This window comes from Marmota flaviventris, chromosome 1, assembly GCF_047511675.1.
Source record: "Marmota flaviventris isolate mMarFla1 chromosome 1, mMarFla1.hap1, whole genome shotgun sequence".
NCBI lineage: Eukaryota > Metazoa > Chordata > Mammalia > Rodentia > Sciuridae > Marmota > Marmota flaviventris.
In genome coordinates, this window is record NC_092498.1 from 218,482,727 (window position 1) to 218,499,851 (window position 17,125).

The 17,125-nt window shown below is 65.6% G+C and overlaps 2 protein-coding genes across 7 annotated transcripts in view; both read left to right on the plus strand.

The window, feature by feature from the left end:
- Positions 1–989, plus strand: part of Zfr2 (zinc finger RNA binding protein 2) — a 38,549-nt gene extending 37,560 nt beyond the window's left edge. For both annotated transcript variants that reach the window (XM_027952698.2, XM_027952700.2), the window contains exon 18: positions 5–989. In XM_027952698.2, coding sequence (XP_027808499.2) covers positions 5–181 — 177 coding nt within the window. In that variant the 3' untranslated portion in view covers positions 182–989. The remainder of the gene's footprint in view (positions 1–4) is intronic.
- An 8,802-nt stretch (positions 990–9,791) lies between these two features.
- Positions 9,792–15,890, plus strand: Matk (megakaryocyte-associated tyrosine kinase). Of its 5 annotated transcripts, none has more exons than XM_071604033.1 (14): positions 9,792–9,989; positions 10,822–11,038; positions 11,226–11,285; positions 11,619–11,732; positions 11,812–11,927; positions 12,014–12,233; positions 12,733–12,826; positions 13,670–13,735; positions 14,261–14,360; positions 14,433–14,508; positions 14,585–14,658; positions 14,757–14,952; positions 15,296–15,382; positions 15,455–15,890. In XM_071604033.1, exons 2-14 carry the CDS (start codon positions 10,967–10,969, stop codon positions 15,692–15,694), a joined length of 1,515 nt encoding a protein of 504 aa, XP_071460134.1. In that variant the 5' UTR covers positions 9,792–9,989; positions 10,822–10,966; the 3' UTR covers positions 15,695–15,890. The 5 variants fall into 5 exon arrangements, with proteins under 5 accessions (XP_071460134.1, XP_027808504.1, XP_071460138.1 ...); XM_027952703.2 differs by having other exon boundaries at positions 9,793–9,989; positions 14,433–14,517; XM_071604037.1 differs by having other exon boundaries at positions 9,794–9,989; positions 10,974–11,038; positions 14,433–14,517.
- The last annotated feature ends 1,235 nt before the right edge of the window (positions 15,891–17,125 follow it).

Below are 17,125 nucleotides of genomic sequence, written 5' to 3' on the forward strand. Positions count from 1 at the left end.
GCAGCACGCCCTGCGCATGCTGGCCTTCCGGCAGATCCACAAGGTCCTCGGGATGGACCGGCTGCCACCCAGGAGCAGGCCTGGGGCCCGATTCCGGAAGAGGCCCCGCGAGGCGGGCCCAGCCGAGGAGGGCCCGGGCGAGAGGAAGCGGGGCCGCCAGGGGGGCACAGGGCTGGCCTGAGCCTCTGCTCACCTGGACAGGCCTCGCGGTGGACAGGGCCTCCTCCTCTGCAGTGAGGTCTGTGCCTCCGCCGCGCCGGGTCTGACTGTCCTGGGAACTTAGCTGCCCGAGGCCCTGGGAGCAGCCCGCTGCCCACCAGCGGCCGGCTCAGTGAGCCACAGGGGGCATCCTCTGTGGCTTCACACGCTTTCTGCAAAAGGGTGTGGGCTGCACGTGGGGGGCGGGGCGGGGAGCAGGTGTGCAGGGGCCCCAGGGACCGTCAGAGCCCCACCCCACCCTGCTGGGCAGCCTGGGGCCAGCAGGGCCACAGACAGGCAGGTGCTGCCAAAGCCCCCAGGCCGCAGCCCCCAGGAAGACCTGTGTCCCTCAGCCACTCCCACCCAGCACCGCCCCCACCCGAGTGCCTTCTGCAGGGGCCGCTCTGTCAAGGGCTCTGTCACCCCCGCAAGGCCTGGATTCCTCCTTTGGTTCCCCCTGATTTTGTCCCACCAGGGCCTGAGGCAGGTGGTCCCCAGTGCTCCCTCAGGGCTCCAGCCCAGTAAAAGCAGGGCCAGTGTGGTTGTCCCATGGCCCTGGGGACACCACCTGCCCGGTCCTCACCCTGCCCCGTTCAGACCTCTCCCTCTTCTTTCCCAATGGCGTCGAGTAAGAGAAGTCCCTCTGTGCAGACATGACCTGTGGTCATGTGACTGCTTTGATTCCATCTCTGTGCGTTTGAAGGACAGCCTGTGTGTGGCCCGTGTCCGGGCCTCGGGGAGCCTCGGGGAGCCACCTGGAGACTGGTGGGGAATAAAGGAGCCCTCTCGTCCGCGTGTGGCCCGTGCTCTCCTTTCGCTCAAGTGCCCCAACCAACACTGGGCCCTCCGCCTGCCTTGCAGGGCCCTGGGGACTGGGCCCCCAATCTCTCTCCCTGAGGCTCTGCCCATGCAGGGGGCCCCTTTGGACACCAGGAAACACTGGCTATGTGTGTCCCTCAGCCCAGGACTCTGCCTCAGGCCTCGGGGAGCTCCTGGCCTGGTCCCTGCTGCGAGCCAAGGGCTGGGAGGCCCCAGAGCTTCCTGGGAGGGGCGGGCATGCGAGCTTGGCAAGATGGCTCTGCCCACACAGAACTTCCCCGCGGCTTCCCCAGATCTTCGTCACTAACTTCAGAGGGTGGACAGGGTTCAGATGAGGAGACCTGGTCACAGTGGCAGGGAGCTGGGGAGGAAGGCGTGGGCAAGGCGGCAGTGGCCCTGTGGGTGGGCAGTGGCGTGTGCACTGCACACAGACGGTGGTGGGCACAGAGGAGTGGGCAGGAGATCAGCCGGACCCCCTCTGGGCCCCGCCAGGGAGAGGCGCCCACCTGGAGCTAGAGGCCCTGGAGAAGCGAAGCAGAGGACACTGGCCACACGGTATCTGTCAGGCACTGGAAAGGGCTCAGACCTCCTGCGAAGGCAGGCCAGGCCACTCTGCTCTGCCCAGGGCCCGCCCCTCCAGGAACCCCTGCTGCAGGCACAAATGGCCCGGTCCTGGGACGGGCCTCCTTCAGCCCCCACCCTTGCCCTGTTCCCTCTGCTCCGCGCCTCCTGCACAGGGTTCCACTCCCTCCCCACCTCGGGGTCCGCAGGCCATTCACCCAGCTTCCCAGGCTGACCTCCCCACCTCCTGGGGCCTGGCCCTCATGGCCAATGTGCCAGGAAAGCCTGTCACACCAATTCTGTCTCCAGCCTCAGCAACAGTCACTGCTTTAGCCCTGGGGGACCCCAGTGTGCTCAGGATAAAACTGCAGATAAATAAAGACCCCACCACCTGCCAACTGCGCCCCTGTCAGTCTGCTGCAGACCCACCACTCAGCCTATCCTTGGAGGAGCCAAACAGACCTGCCCCAGGGCCTTGGCACATACTGGTACCCCTGCCTAATGAGCTCTCTCCTGGCTCCTGCTCCTCCCCTTCCCCAGGCCTCTGCTCCAGTGTCAGCTCCTCAGAGAAGCCTCCCTGACCACCTCGACCTGCCACTAACCCTGTTGTCATTTCACTAGATGTGACTGCAAGCAGGAGGCCTGGGTGGGACCTCATGGTCCCAGGTCCACACGGGAGTAGCTGAATAAATAACTGTTCAAGCCAACACCATGTCTCCGGGATGGTGATGGTGGCCAGTGGCCATGGGCAAGCCAAGGGCCGGCCGGCCTCTGGGAGCCGCTCCTCCACCCCCGCGGGCAGCCCTCCGCCCAAGCGCCAGCACGGGGCGCCTCCCGAGCCAGGAGACGTCGCCGGTCGCCCGTGGCTGGGACCAGTCCTGCCGACGGAGAGTTAACCGGGCCCCCCTAGCGACTCCCGGCGGGGGCTCAGGCGGCGACAGCGAACCCAGCAGGGGCTAGCGCGGCGGGGTCCGGACGGAGGCGCCCGGGGCCTGGAGGCTGGCGCTGCGACCGCCCTTCCCGCCCCTGCCCTCGTCCCCCGGGCGGGGACCCCACTGCGGGGCGCGGGGCGCACAGAGCCCGCGGCAGGAGCGCGCGGGGGCCAGGGCGCCGGGGCGAGGAGCGTCCGGGAGGGCGGGGCACGGCCGCGGTGCGGCGGGAGCGTTGCTAGGAGACGCGGCGAGTGGGCGGGGCCGGGAGAGAGGCGCGTCCGTGGGCTCCAGCGCAAGGTCACGCGGACGCGGAGAGGGAGCAGCGAAGACGCACCGCGGAAGTCCACGCGGGCCGGGGCAAGGACGCAGGCTGCCCTGGGGAGAGAGCAGCCTGGGACCAGCTCCGGCTGACCCACGGGTGGCCCACGTTGGGAAGCACCTGTGTTGAGAGACTTGCGCTCGCAGCTGCGCGATTTCCAACAGCCAGAAGGAAGAAGCAGCCCCAGGGGCCATGCGGGGTGCGTGGTCCTGCCACGCACTGGAGTACGACGACACAGCCTTGAAGAGGGAGGAGGTTCTGACACACCCGCAGCTGGATGGACCCTCAGGCCGCTATGCCCAGTGGAATGAGCCAGCACCAAAGGACACACTGCAGGAGCCACCCACAGGACGTCCCCATCTGGCCAGATGCCTAGGGACAGGAAGTGACATGCTGGGAGCCAGTCCCTGGGGAGGGGATGGAGCTAGATTAGTGGGGACAGAGTTTCAGTTTGGGAAGGTGAAGAAGCTCTGGAGATGGCCGTCAGGGACCGCTGCACAGCCCTGTGACTGTGCTTAACGTCATTGAGCTATGACTTGGGCGCGGTGAAGACGGCCCATTTTCTATTTTATCACAATTAAATTTTCCCAAGGTATTGGGGTTTTCCTGTTAAAAAACTCTGAAAAAAGGAAGAAAGGGAACACATGGGTCAACCCTGTGAAGCTCCCCTTCCCAGCAGCTGTCCTTCTCTGGATGCACGTCGGTGACGCGTGGCATTTCAGGCACTCAGTGTGGCGCAGCCGTCACCACTGTCTAGTTCCAGAACCTTCCACCAACCAAAGGGAGGCCTCATCCCATGACCACTCACTTTGTCCCCCCACCCATGATCCACTTCCTGTCCCTGGGTCACATGCTGTGGCCTGTGTGTCCGGCTCTCCCTGAGCACCAGGTCCTCAGGTCCCTCCACACACAGCTGTCACCTGGCTCCTGGTCAAGGTGTGTGTGGACCACACTGTGTCCACTGGCCCTGGTGGACACTGGGCTGCTCCCATCTTTTGGCTGCTGAGCTGTGACCAGGGCTGGGCACAGCACGGATGTAGGTGCCCGAAGTGCCCAACCATCCCCTCCTGGGGGACAGCCACATCATTTCCAAGGCATAGGTCACGGTGGACCGGACTCTGCTAGGACGTCTGGAGGGACGGGCCGGACACCCGGAGGCCCTCACGGCTTATGAAGGGCCTTCCTGGCTCGCTCCTCCCTGACCGGGCCCCCTCCTGGCCGGCCTGTGCTGGCCCTCCCTGTTGAGTGGCCCGGGCTGGCCCCAAACTCCCGGCTGCAGCGATCCTCCTGCCTCAGCCTCTGGAGCAGCTGGGACGGCAGGCGCTGCCTCCCGGTTGGAGTCTCCCCTTTTTAAAGATCCTTTTCCACACCTGCACACGAGTGTCCCTCTGAGCCACCGTTCCTGCCCTCGTCCCTTCACACATGTCCCCAGCACCTACACATGTCCTGGGCCAGCATGTGCCGACCACCCGTCCTTCGGCCATCACAGACACTGCCCTCCTTGGGGAACGCCAAGAGAGCAGAAATCACCTCTGCACCAGGGGCAGCTGGCCCTGAACACATAGTGGCAGGTGTGGACAGCTGCCCCTCCCCCTGGCCTACGAAGCTGGAGAAGGCTGGCAGCCTGGCCCTGCAGGCTGGTGAGAACCCGTCAGTGGGACAGAAAAGGTCAGGCCAGGGACCCAGCAGGCAGAGGGCAGGGAGGGGGCCAGAGCTGGTACCGCAGCACTGGCGCCATCCCCGCGGCTGGGAGGCTGAGGCAGGAGGATGGCGAGGGCGAGGCCAGTCTCAGCTACTTAGCAAGGCCGTCAGCAATTTAGTGAGACCTGGTCTCTAAACAAAATGTAGAAAAGGGCTGAGGATGTGGCTCAGAGGTTAAGCACCCCTGGGCTCAATCCCCAAGACCAAAAATAATAATAATTATAAAAAGAAATAGAGGGACTGGGCTGGGCTCAGCGGAGGGCGTTCACCTCACGTGCGAGGCCCTGGGTTCGGTCCTCAGCACCACAGACAAAGAAGCAGGTGCAGTAAAGGTGTGCGTCCACCCACAACCAGAACACAGATGTTAAGACAAAGAAATACAGGGGGGTGATGGAAAACCTGAAAGAAGTCTTGGAACTTTAAAAAATCTGGTGACCCAAGTGTCTCCAGAAGGCTGGGGTGAAAGAGGAATTGTCACCAGAGGTAAAAAGAAAGACAAAGAGGAAGAGGAGCCCTCAGGCGGGGCAGCCAGCGCTGCTGGAGGAGGGCAGGACGCCGGTGAGGAGGCTGCCCCCCCCCCAGAAGCTGGAGGAGGACGCGGGCCAGTGACACTGCCCGTCCCCTTGGCTGGGACCTGCTCTCTGCACACTGTCACCTTCGGGAAAACCTGGACCTGGAAGGTCGCACATTCCCCAAACAAAGGAGCCAACCAAGACGCATGGAGGCTGGGCCCAGGGAACAGCGGTCACAGCCCAGCGGTCAGCTCCCGGGCGCTCAGAAGCCAGGGGCCAGGAGTCCAGCTACAGAATGTCATTGTGCCAGGGAGGCCAGAGGCCAGAGCAAGTCAGACCCACACAACCCAAGCTAACTCCAGGGAGATGGAGAGCAGACCCGGTCCCCCGTGTGCAGGCCGCGCGGGGGCGGGGGGGGGGGGACAGAAGAAGCACAGAAAGCGTGCCCAGGAGGCTGGCAGGTGGCTCCCAGGAAGCAGAGAGAGCTAGATGCTGACCTCCAGGAACGGGGACAGCGCCCGGCCGATCCATCAAGAGACCGTAAAGGCTCTCGTTGGCGACTTGGGGACATGGCAGGGAAACGCGGGCGGCGGGTGCTGCCCCCTGGGCCTCGGCAGCCCCAGTGTCCCACGCGGGAAAGGGAAGGAGGCGAGGCACCGAGGACGCGCGAAGACCCCCCAAACCCAAACGTCCACTCCCACGGTCGGATGGGCCCGCGGCCCGGGCTGGCCTCTGGTGGCTTCCACAGCAGCAGAAGCAGGGCCCACCCCAGAGGCCACGGGGCCTGTGCAGAGCCTGCTGATCGCCTTAGAGGCTGGGGCTCGGGGACAGGGTGGGGCAAGACAGCCGGGACAGGGCCTTGGCCCACGGGCCTCTCCTGCGCTTCCTCCTCCGCCTTCACTCCGAGGGTCCCGGGCATCCTTCCTGAGGGCCTGGACACAGAAGCCCAGGGCGCTCGTCCGGGTGCACGCCTCCCGTGCAGGGGACGCCCCAGGAGGGCCATTCTGGCCTGGACAGCAGAGGGTGCCAAAGGGCACGGAGGGTCTTTGGAGAAGGTGGATATTGGGGAATGTCAAAGAGCAGAAATCGCCTCTACTGAGAAGCAGCCCTCGGACAGCCCAGCAGGGACGCGGGGGGGGGGAGGCGGAAAGCACGTGCCCAGGCCCTGGGGCTGGGTGTCCGGGGGCTGCAGAGGAACAGGGAGGCGGGAGCAGAGGGTGAGGGACCCGGAAAGGCTGAGGGGCCGCGGGGGGCAGTGGGGAGCAGCTTCCCGTGCATGAGGCAGCAGCTCCGGTCCCCACCCACGGCTGGTGGAAACATCACGTCCAGTTCTGTCCTCACCGTGAGGAGGACGGGCTCCAGGTGGACAGCAGCCTCCCCACCGAGACTCCCGAGGGGTTACCCAAAAGCCCTCAGCCAGCACGTGGAAAGGGCCCGGCTTCCCAGGGGGCCGCAGGCCAGGGGGGCACTTTTCCTGGAAAGAGCCAACGCCCCCCAGTCCCCTGGCGGGAGCTAAATTTAAAGGGCTGCTAACTGGGGCAGCCAGCCGGTCTCCCTGCTCCGCTGAAGGCGGCCGAGCCGGCGGCGGCTGGTGTGTGTCCCACGCCACCCCCTGCGTCCTGTCAAGAGCATCCCCAAGCCTCGGTTTCCCATCTTCAAACTGGACACACGGACGCCCGCCTCACTGGAGCCCGGGCGGCTCATTCCCCGGCTTCCAGCTCCCTGGGCTTAGAGCGCCCGCCGTGGCCACCCCCCTGCCCCCGCGCACGCCGAGCAAGACCAGGAAGGACAGCAGGGGGGTGGGCTGCACTCCATGGCCTCTGCAGCCAGGGACGGGAGGGCGGCAGGTTGGGATGTCCCATGGGCCGCAGAGCTTGGGTCCGGCCCGCGGGGGCCGCGCAGCCTGAGCGCTTGGAAAGGAGGAGGCCAGAGCTCCTTCCTCCCTCCTCCTTGGCCTCTGGTGTAAAGACTACATTTCCCAACTTCCCTTTCTCCACCAGCTGGGATCAATCAACAGATCTGGGATTTTCAAGGAGGAGTCCTTAAAACGGAGGAAGTACACCCTTCTCTGCCCCTTCCTGCTTCCTGTTGACTGGAATGTAGTTGCAATGGTTGGAACTTGAGCAGCTATATTAGATCAAGAGGTGGGACAAGAGAGTCTGGGGCTGGGGATGTGGCTCAAGAGGTAACACGCTCGCCTGGCATGCGTGGGGCACTGGGTTCGATCCTCAGCACCACATAAAATAAAATAAAGATGTTGTGTCCACCGAAAACTAAAAAATAAATACTAAAAAATTCACTCTCTCTCTCTCTCTCTCTAAAAAAAAAAAAGAAAGAAAAAAAAGAGGTGGGAATTTGGTGCGGTCTTGCTCTCCTGTCATCCCAACAACTCTGGAGGCTGAGACAGGAAGATCGGAAGTTCAAGGCCAGCCTGGACAAGTAAGCAAGATCCAGCCTCAAGATAAGAAGTAAAAAGAGCTGTGGGGTAGCCCCTTGGAAGAGCACTCCTGGGTTCAATCCCCAGTACCAAAAAAATCACAATGACAAGACGGCAGCAGTCTGAGTCCCTGACACCACCTGAATTGGCTCTCAGTAGAGATCCATTTTTTTGATATTTATTTCTAAGTTGTGGTTGGACACAATACCTTTAATTATTTTTATTTTTTTTTTTTTTGTCCTAGATGGACACAAAACCCTCATTTTATTTGTTTATTTGTAGGTGGTGCTGGGAACTGGACCCAGGGCCTAACGTGTGCTGGGCAACTGCTCTGCCACTGAGCCCCAGCCTGGCCCAGTGCGGGTCCACTTCTAATTCCAGCATCTGGAAGGTCGGTTCCATCCCAGCCGCCAGCCCTGGCCCAACCGATGCCTTGGGCAAAGGGCCTACCAGGCGGCTCCTGGATCGAGGAGACACGGGGGCTCCTCGAAGTGGAGTGCCCTCCCCCGCAGCCTGGGATGGCATTGACCGCGGCCCTGCCTGCCCCCAGTCGCCGCTGTCCCCCTGCCTACAGCTGGCCGCTGGGACACGGGGGCAGGGTCACCAGCCTGCACCAGGGCTCAGAATGTCTGACCTGGGACCAACAGGCTGTCACCAAGGACAGGATGCAGCCGGCGGGAGCTGGGGAGCAGGGACCAGGAGGGGGTGTGTGATGTGCAGCCCCACTACCCTCCCAGCCCCGCTAGAGGGGACGGCTGAGTCCTTGCAGGGGGCCCAGGGTTGGAAGAGTGGGTTCTGGGAGCCCCTCCCCGCTGAAGCAACCGGTTCTGTGGTTCTGACCCGGATAAAGCAGGAGTGCGACAGGTCCCGAGTCAGGGCCAGCAGGGCCTGTGCCACACCCGCTGGGGAACTGTGTGCTGGTCCGTCCTCCTCTGGGCTCAGCCCTTGGTTCCTCTGATCCCTCCCTCAGGATGGGACAGGGACCCTGGGGTCCTGGAGGAACAGTTGGTGCTTCTCCAACACAGAGGCTGCTGAGTTGCCCCTCCCCACCCTCCTCCTGTGTCCCTGGTGTGTCCAGGAGATGGTCACAGTGGGGGCCTAGGACAACGTCTCGCAGCCCTCAAACAGCACGAGCCTGGAGCCAGGCGGGCAGAGCAGGTCGCGGCGGGCTGGTGGGGACTTCCCGGCACAGTGGGGCTTCCGCTGCGGTTACTGACAGCTCTATTTCAGGCAAGAGATGGGGGTTGTCATGTAGGGCGCTCTTGGCCCCTGTCCCTAGGATGACAGCTGCAGGGTCCCCAGCCCTTCCCAGGAGCCCTACCCTGGGCCATCCCACACCAGCTCTGGGTGCTGAGCTGTGGACCCCGGGCCCCTCATGGAGGCCCCTCTGCAGACACCACTGCCAACAGTTCAAGGCCACCAGAGGCTGTCCCCGTCCCCTCTGCCCACCATGTCCTCTCTTGCCTGGGGGGGTCTGTCCACAGGGACCCCTTGGAACAGATTCTGTGAAATCACGCATGAGGCGCCTGGCAGGGAGTGGCCTTCCCACCTGGAGGACCCCAGCGGGTGCTCTGCCTTCTCCTTCCTGGGCTCTGAGCTAGACCCTGTGTCTTGGGGTAATGAGATCAGACATGAGCACTGGGTGCCTGGACACGGGGTCTGTGAGCTCAGAAACCCTGAGCTGTGGGCGCTGCCCCCAGGCCCAGGGCAGTGGCCACCAGAGGAGGGCAAACTGGCTGGGAGGTGGCCAGCCTGCCTGCAGGGGGTGGCCAGAGGAGGGAGGCAGCGCCCCTCCCGCCTCTGCAGGTCCTTCTGTGGCCGCCAAGAGGCTCCCAGGTGTTGTCTTTGGTCGCCCCAATTTCCCCCGCAGGTTGCCCACGATGGTGACGTTATGGAGCTGGTGGAAATTTTTACTGCTTTTGCTTTTGTTCGTGTTTTCTGGCGCCAGGCACTAACAGCCCTCGATGGAGGGTGCTTAAGTGAGGCCGAGGGAGCTGAAACTGCAGGCTGGGAAGCGTCCCTGGGTCCTGGGGCTCTGCGGCTTGCTTACCTCCCCAGATGGGCAGCTCATGATTCCCCAACCCCTGAGCGCGTGCACGCGTGCGTGCAGCCCCTGCTCCCCGCTCTGCGACTCCACTTCCCGGGGTGGGTGACGGCGCGTGCTCTTGGGCGCCAGGTCAGGACTCGTCGTGGACCCCAAATGCGCCCCGGGACCCCGCCCCGACCGCGCGGGAGGCGCAGGGGACCTGGAGGGCGCGGCGGGGAGGGGCCGGCGGCGGCGGCGCGCGAGCAGACCGCAGTGCGGCCGGCGCTAGGACCCGCGGGGGCTCCCAGGCCGCGGCGCCTCCCGCTACCCCCACTCCCTGGCCGTCCTTCCCCCCTAAAAATGAGGAAACCGAATAACTTGCTCCAAGTTGTGGTACCCGATCCGCCCCGGGGTGCGCAGCCGGCTTGCGGGGGCCCTCCTGGGGGCGGGCGCAGGGCGCAGCCCGGGGACGCCCCCTGAGCAGGTGAGCGCGTCCGCGGGGATGGGCAGGAGGGACCCCGCGGCGGGTGGGGACCCCGCGGGCTCTGGAAGGGGGCCCCTGGGCTGCACAGGAGGGGCCGGGGTGCGTGCGAGTGCGCGCGTCCCGGCGCGAGGCGCGTACGCGGCTGGGGCGGGGGTGGGCAGCCGATCCCGGCGGGCGCGGCGGGGCATGTCTCTGGGTGCGGCGTGCGCAGCTACGAGCCCGGGTGCGTATCGGCGCGTCCACGTGGAGGGCTGTGCGCGTGTGGCCGGGATGCGTGTGCACGGCCCTGCGTGGGGCTCTGCGCGCCCGGGTGGCCTAGCGTCTGGCGCCCAGGTGTTGGCTGTGTGTGTGAGTTGGGGGCGGGGGACAGGTGCACAGCTCCGGGTGGCGAGTGTCTGTCCGCGTATCCACACGCGTGCGCGAGGGTGCGCACCTGTCTCTAGGTGGACCGGCGCCTTTGCCGGTACGCCGGCGCCCTGGTCCCCGGGAAGGAGCCCTTGGGCTCTAGTGCTTGTGTGTAACCCACGAGTGTGCTGGCCAGTCCCCGGGCTGCAGAGCTTGTGGGGGACAGGCCCGAGGAGCTGGGATCCCACACCTCAACCTCCCTAATGCTCGGCCACCTGCAGCAGGGGATGTGGGAGAGGCAGGGGGGACCTCCAGCCTAACGGCAATGAGGGACTTTGGCGTGTCTGTCCAGGGCTGGGGCAGGGGACCCTGCTCCTCCAGCAGGGCTGCACAGCCTCCTCTGGCCCAGCTCCACCTCAGGGTCAAAGGTTCTTGGTAATGACCTTGACTCATCCCCCTTCCCCTCCCTGCCCCTGCCCACTGCTAGAAAAGAGGAAGGAGTAGGCGCGGTCAGGTGGCACCAAGCTCCCTACACATTGTGCTGGCTGCTGGCCTGAGCCAGGCGGTCCTCCCATACTGCCTGTGACCACTGCTCTCCGCCTTTCCCGGGCCTCGGTTTCCCTTTGGGGGAAATGGCAGGACGAACCTCCATGGTCTCCAGGCTGGCATTGTATGGCTGTGACTCGACTAAGGAGCCTTCCCGGGTAAAGATCACTTCCCCAGAGGGGACTGAGGGGCCGTGCCTGGGTCTGACCCGGGATGCCTTGAGAGGCCATGTGTGCCTCCCGGCTGTGCCCCACCTGGCCTGGACTGCAAGTGACAGGGACTGGACCCTGGGGCCCAAGCCTACCTGGAAACGGGACTTGGAGCTTGACTCTGCCCCCTCCCCAGGTGAGCTCTCGCCTTTTGGGGGCCTGGCACCCCCCACCCATCACAGTCAGGATGCCGACCGTGAGTATCCCAGCGCCTGTGCCTCTGTCCCCAGCCCCTGTGCCTCTGTCCCCAGCCCTTCCTCAGCTCGTCCACACCCCTGAGGAGGCCCACAGCCTCGACCCTCGCTCCAGCGCCTTCCCTGCCTTCCGTCCAGGGTCCCTTCTGTGACTCCAATGTTTCTCAGCCCTCTCGCCCTCCCCTCTGCTTCCCCCGGCTGCTTCGGTTTTGAGTCCCTCATCTCCCTGTCCCTCCCAATTTCCATCTCCTTCCCCTCCTGTCCTCCCTCCTCCCTCCCCCTCTGGCTCCCCACGGCGCCCTCACGTTCTTCCGCCCGCTCCTGCTCCCACCCAGAGGCGCTGGGCCCCGGGCACTCAGTGCATCACCAAGTGCGAACACACGCGCCCCAAGCCGGGGGAGCTGGCCTTCCGCAAGGGCGACGTGGTCACCATCCTGGAGGCCTGCGAGGTGAGTGCGGCGGGGCACCTGCGCGCGCGGGGCTGGGGACTCCCCAGGACCAGGCGCCCACCCCGCCCCTCCCCCGCAGAACAAGAGCTGGTACCGCGCCAAGCACCACGCCAGCGGCCAGGAGGGGCTGCTGGCGGCCGGCGCGCTGCGGGAGCGCGAGGCCCTCTCGGCGGACCCCAAGCTCAGCCTCATGCCGTGAGTGGGCGTGGGCGGCGGGCGGGCCCGGGGCGGGGCGCAGGCCAGCTGGGCCCCAGCTGTGCTGCAACGCCCGCCCGCCGCAGGTGGTTCCACGGGAAGATCTCGGGCCAGGAGGCGGTGCAGCAGCTGCAGCCCCCTGAGGACGGGCTGTTCCTGGTGCGTGAGTCGGCGCGGCACCCCGGCGACTACGTGCTGTGCGTCAGCTTCGGCCGCGATGTCATCCACTACCGCGTGCTGCACCGCGACGGTCACCTCACCATCGATGAGGCCGTCTGCTTCTGCAATCTCATGGACATGGTGGAGGTGCCCTGGGGGATCAGGACTGGGCCCCAGAGGGCACAGAGGGACCCCAGGGCTCCCTCCAGGTCTTGGCAGCTGGGCAGACAAGGGACCTCCAAAGTGTCATCATCCCCAATACAGAGGTGCAGGGGCAGGCCCCTAGGAGGCTCCAAGGCCTCCTCCCATCCCTGGCGGACTGGGCAGTGTGAGCTCCAGGGTGGGATTTTCCTCAGTGCAAAGATGGAGGGCTGGTCCCCAAGGACCACCAGGGGGCCGAGTCACCCTGGTTCTACCTCTGAGGACGAGGTGGCTTCTCTGGGGAGCCCCAGGAACCTCCAAACTGGCGTCAATCCAGGGCCCCCAGAATCCACCCTGCATCTTTTCCGGTTCTCATGAAACCTGCCAACTTTGCCATTGGACCTGAACCCCTCTGGCCCCCTAGCTCCGGCCCACCCCACCCAGAGACCACCCTGAAGGGGTGGGCGCAGGGCCAGGCTCAAGGCCACCCCTGCCATTTCTGCAGCACTACAGCAAGGACAAGGGTGCCATCTGCACGAAGTTGGTGAGGCCCAAGAGGAAGCAGGGCACCCGGTCCGCGGAGGAGGAGCTGGCCAAGGGTAGGTGGGCACAGGCCTGCCTGGCCCTTCGTTAGCCTGGGCAGCAGGATGCGGGCTGCACACACCTCCTGGCGCGTCCTTGTGCCAAGCGCTGTGGAACGGAAAGCACTTGGGTGGCCTGGGGCAGGGAGTACCACAGACCCAGGTTAGTCCCATGTTGAGCTCATGCCGTGTCCCTGTCACCCACCATGTCACCTGAGCCGGAAACCTGGGCCTTAGCTTGGTCTAGCCCGCCTGCACACTCCCTCTGAGGCCGGGTCCTTCCACAGCTCTGCCACCCTCCAGCCTGGTGCCCGAGTGGCCAGTGTGCCCTTGGAAGCACTGGAGTCTCCCTGGCTAAGCATGGCACTGGGTGGGGACGAGCACTGACTTGGAGCTTGGGGGGCTGGAGGAGGAACAGATGGCTGCTTCAGACCCAGCCTCGGGCAGGGCGCAGAGCAGAGGAGCACGTGGAGGCCAAAGTCCTGGAAGGTTCCAGAACATTTATGGGTCTCCATGTTTATTGTGTGCTTTGCTCTGTGCGTTCCTGGTGGTCAGAGGTAAAGGAGAGTGAAGGGAAGCCCATGGGGCATTTGGAAGGACAGAAAGGGAGGCCCCAGCCTCTGAGACTGAGGGCTTTCCTGGCACTGCCTCTGGGCTCCACAGGGAGTCCCCAGGGCCAAGCTGGGTGTGCGGGTCTGAGGGGAGCACCCAGCTTAGGTCACTGGTCCCGAGCCTGGGGAGTCGTGGGCACATCTATGGGCACTGCCGGGAAGGGGGCTGCAGGAGCGAGTGTCCCCGAGGGGTGCCAGGTGGACCCCATGGGAGGGGCCGTGCCACCCCTGACCTGGCCTTCCCCTGCAGCCGGCTGGCTCCTGGACCTGCAGCACCTGACGCTGGGGGCGCAGATCGGAGAGGGAGAGTTTGGAGGTGAGGGCGGAGCTGGAGGTAGGCGGGTGGGGTGGAGGCTTGGGAGTCCCGTTCCCCACCTCCCAGGACAGGTGCGCTTGCGCGGGCCTGTTTCCCTCTGCCGCGTGGTAGCTCGGCTCCAAGGCCCCTCAGCTCCGGAGTCGTCCTGGCCGAGGGCGGGGTCTCCACCTCCTCTGTAAGGGCCAGAGTGGGACGCTTCTGGCTTTGTGGCTAGGTGGTCACTCTCCCACTACCGAACCCCCATCCTTGGAGCCCTGAGAGAGCATGCTGAGTGCTCTGTGGTGCAGGGATCGAGTGCAGGTGACCGTCGCCTGCGTGAGCCCAGGGCCTCGTCAGTCCAGAGGAGCAGCTTTGGCCCGGGGGTGCAGCCCGAACCCCTGCTCCGGGGGTCTCTGGCCCTGGTCTGCAGCCTGCAGGGCCACGGGGCTGGCCCCTGCAGCTGTGTTGGGTGCCTGGGGACCCGGGGCGCGGGCTGTCTGTTCCCATCACTGGTGGCCTCCTGATCCCTGTGCCCACCACGCCCAGCTGTCCTGCAGGGCGAGTACCTGGGGCAGAAGGTGGCCGTGAAGAACATCAAGTGCGATGTGACAGCCCAGGCCTTCCTGGACGAGACCGCGGTCATGACGTGAGGCCCGGGCTGGGGCGGGAGGGGGCGGGCGCGGGGCGGGGCGGCCGGCTCTCACGCCTCCCCCCCCAGGAAGCTGCAGCACAAGAACCTGGTGCGGCTCCTGGGCGTGATCCTGCACCAGGGCCTCTACATCGTCATGGAGCACGTGAGCAAGGTGCGGCCCGGGCGGGCGCAGGGGGCGGGGCCGCGCAGCCTGGAGCCGACCTCTCTCCACCCCGCAGGGCAACCTGGTGAACTTCCTCCGCACCCGCGGCCGCGCCCTGGTGAACAACGCCCAGCTCCTGCAGTTCTCTCTGTGTGTGGGGCTCCTGGTGGGGAGGTGGGCTCCCCCTTGCGGGGGAAACTGAGGCAGGGAGGGCGGGCCTGTTCTAAGGCTCTGGGCGCCCCTCCCAGGCATGTGGCAGAGGGCATGGAGTACCTGGAGAGCAAGAAGCTGGTGCACCGAGACCTGGCCGCCCGCAACATCCTCGTCTCCGAGGACCTGGTGGCCAAGGTCAGTGACTTCGGCCTGGCCAAAGCTGAGCGGAAGGGGCTGGACTCAAGCCGGCTGCCTGTCAAGTGGACAGCGCCCGAGGCTCTCAAACATGGGGTGAGCCCCCTGCAGAACTGGGAGTTTCAGAGTCCCACAAAGTAGGACGGCGTCCCAGCTCTGCTGTGTGACCCTGGCACGGCATAAGGCCTCTCTGAACCTCCGAGGGGATGGCCCTGCCTCTTCAGCAAGCCAGAGGCCCATGGTCTTTCCTTTTAGTCTGCCCTCTGCCTCAGTTTCCCCATCTCTGAAGTGGGCGTGGGCTTTTCTCTGAGGGGAAGGGTAACAGGGCTCACCTGGATGGGGGGACCCTACAGGGGGGGCCAGCCCTGGAGGGCTTCCTGGAGGAAGAGGAGGCCGCAGGAGCCCTGGGCCCCACTCATCCTGCTCTTGGGCCCCACAGAAGTTCTCCAGCAAGTCGGACGTCTGGAGTTTTGGGGTGCTGCTGTGGGAGGTCTTCTCATACGGACGGGCTCCATACCCCAAGATGGTGAGCAGGGCCTCCTGAGGATGGGGCAGGGCCTGCCCTGCCCTGCCGCACTCACGTGCCCCTTGTCCCCAGTCGCTGAAGGAGGTGTCCGAGGCCGTGGAGAAGGGCTACCGCATGGAGCCCCCCGAGGGCTGCCCTGGGCCCGTGCACGCCCTCATGGGCAGCTGCTGGGAGGCAGAGCCCTCCCGCCGGCCACCCTTCCGCAAGGTGGCAGAGAAGCTGACCCGGGAGCTTCGCAGTCTGGGCACCTCGGCCACCGTGGGGGCACAGGACGCCGACGTGTCCACTCCGCCCCGAAGCCAGGAGCCGTGACCCCACCCGGCAGGGCCAAGGGCCCCAGAGGACCAAGAGAGCAGCAGGGAGCACGGGGCGGGGACCGGCCAGGCCCAGGGAAGGCCAGGCCACCAGCGGCCCTCCTGGCCCCAGGGTAGGGCATGGGCCGGGCAGCGTGGACACTTGGACCTGGGAGCAGAGGACCACGGCCTCTATAAAGACCAGCTCCAAGGCCTGAGGGTGTTCGTGTGTCTCTGACTGGCACCTCCTAGGGCCCGCGCCTGGGGACCCCGTGGACTTCCCTGGTTGCCACTGTGCCCCACTGACCCGCTGTCCCCCAACGGTGGTCCAGGGGCTGGACCCAGAGATTGTCACCTGCAGCACCCTGATGGTCCACATGGGGCCCCTTCACTGCCCACTCAGGACCCATCCAGCTGGGTCCCCCCTGCACACCTTCATGGGGACAGTGCCCAGGGGCTCCGGGTTGGGCCCATCAGCAGGTGTCCCCACTGGGGTCCCTCACAGATGGAGCACCCAGTGGCCAGGGACAGCCCCAGCTCCACAGCCCCTCGGAGAAGGCTACTATCCCTCAGGGTCTATGTCTCCTGTCCCCTGCCGCTGCCCCCTGCCACTGTCCCCAACGGCCCCACCCCAGCCAAGAAGAGGGCTCTGCTGTGGCCTCACCCCCTCTGGGAGGTCCTGGGAAGCCCATCCTCCTCTGCGTCCCCCCCGGGCGCCCCAATGCTGCAGGAGCTGTGGGCCAGGAAGCCGGGCAGCACCGGGCAGCGAGGCCCATGGGGCGGGCTGCTCCCCCGGGCGCAGAGCCCAGCTGGCTCAGCCCCTACCTCCAGGGCCAGCTTCCTGCCTCCCCCAGCTCTGCTCCCCAGTCACGATGACCGCTGTCCTGCCACTCGCCCTGCCCCCCGTCACTGGGCAGGCCCTCCCAGGCACAGGGCACCCCATAGCCCCGGTGCCACACTGCCCTTGGACAAAAGCAGGCCAGATGTCCAGGGCCTAGCACTCGAGCCGGTGCCTGGCACACACCTGGGGACAGTTGGCCACACCACCCCTCCTTGCCACACCCATCTGTGTGACCGGGACAGGGACTTCTCTAGGTGGGACTTCAGTGCTCACACTCGAAGTCCTGGGCAGACGGGCCAGCTGTCCCCTCTGCCCGGCCAGGCTCTTTCCTGGGGGCGTGAGGACCCTGGAGGGAGCGGCAGGGAGCATGGGGCGGGCACCCCAGGGCGGGCACACAGCGGGTGTTCCTCGGTGGCTCCCTGCTGACTTCCACAGTCGGCCAGCGACTGGGACGCCGAGGAGGCAGGTCAGGCTGTGGCCCTCAGGCGGCTTCGGTTGCTGCAGGAGAGCGCTGGACGGGAGGCGGAGGCTGACCGGCCCTGGCCAGCAAGTCCACGGCCAGGCTAGGTGCGCAAGGCCTTGCTGTGGGGGGGCAATGGGCGCCAGCCT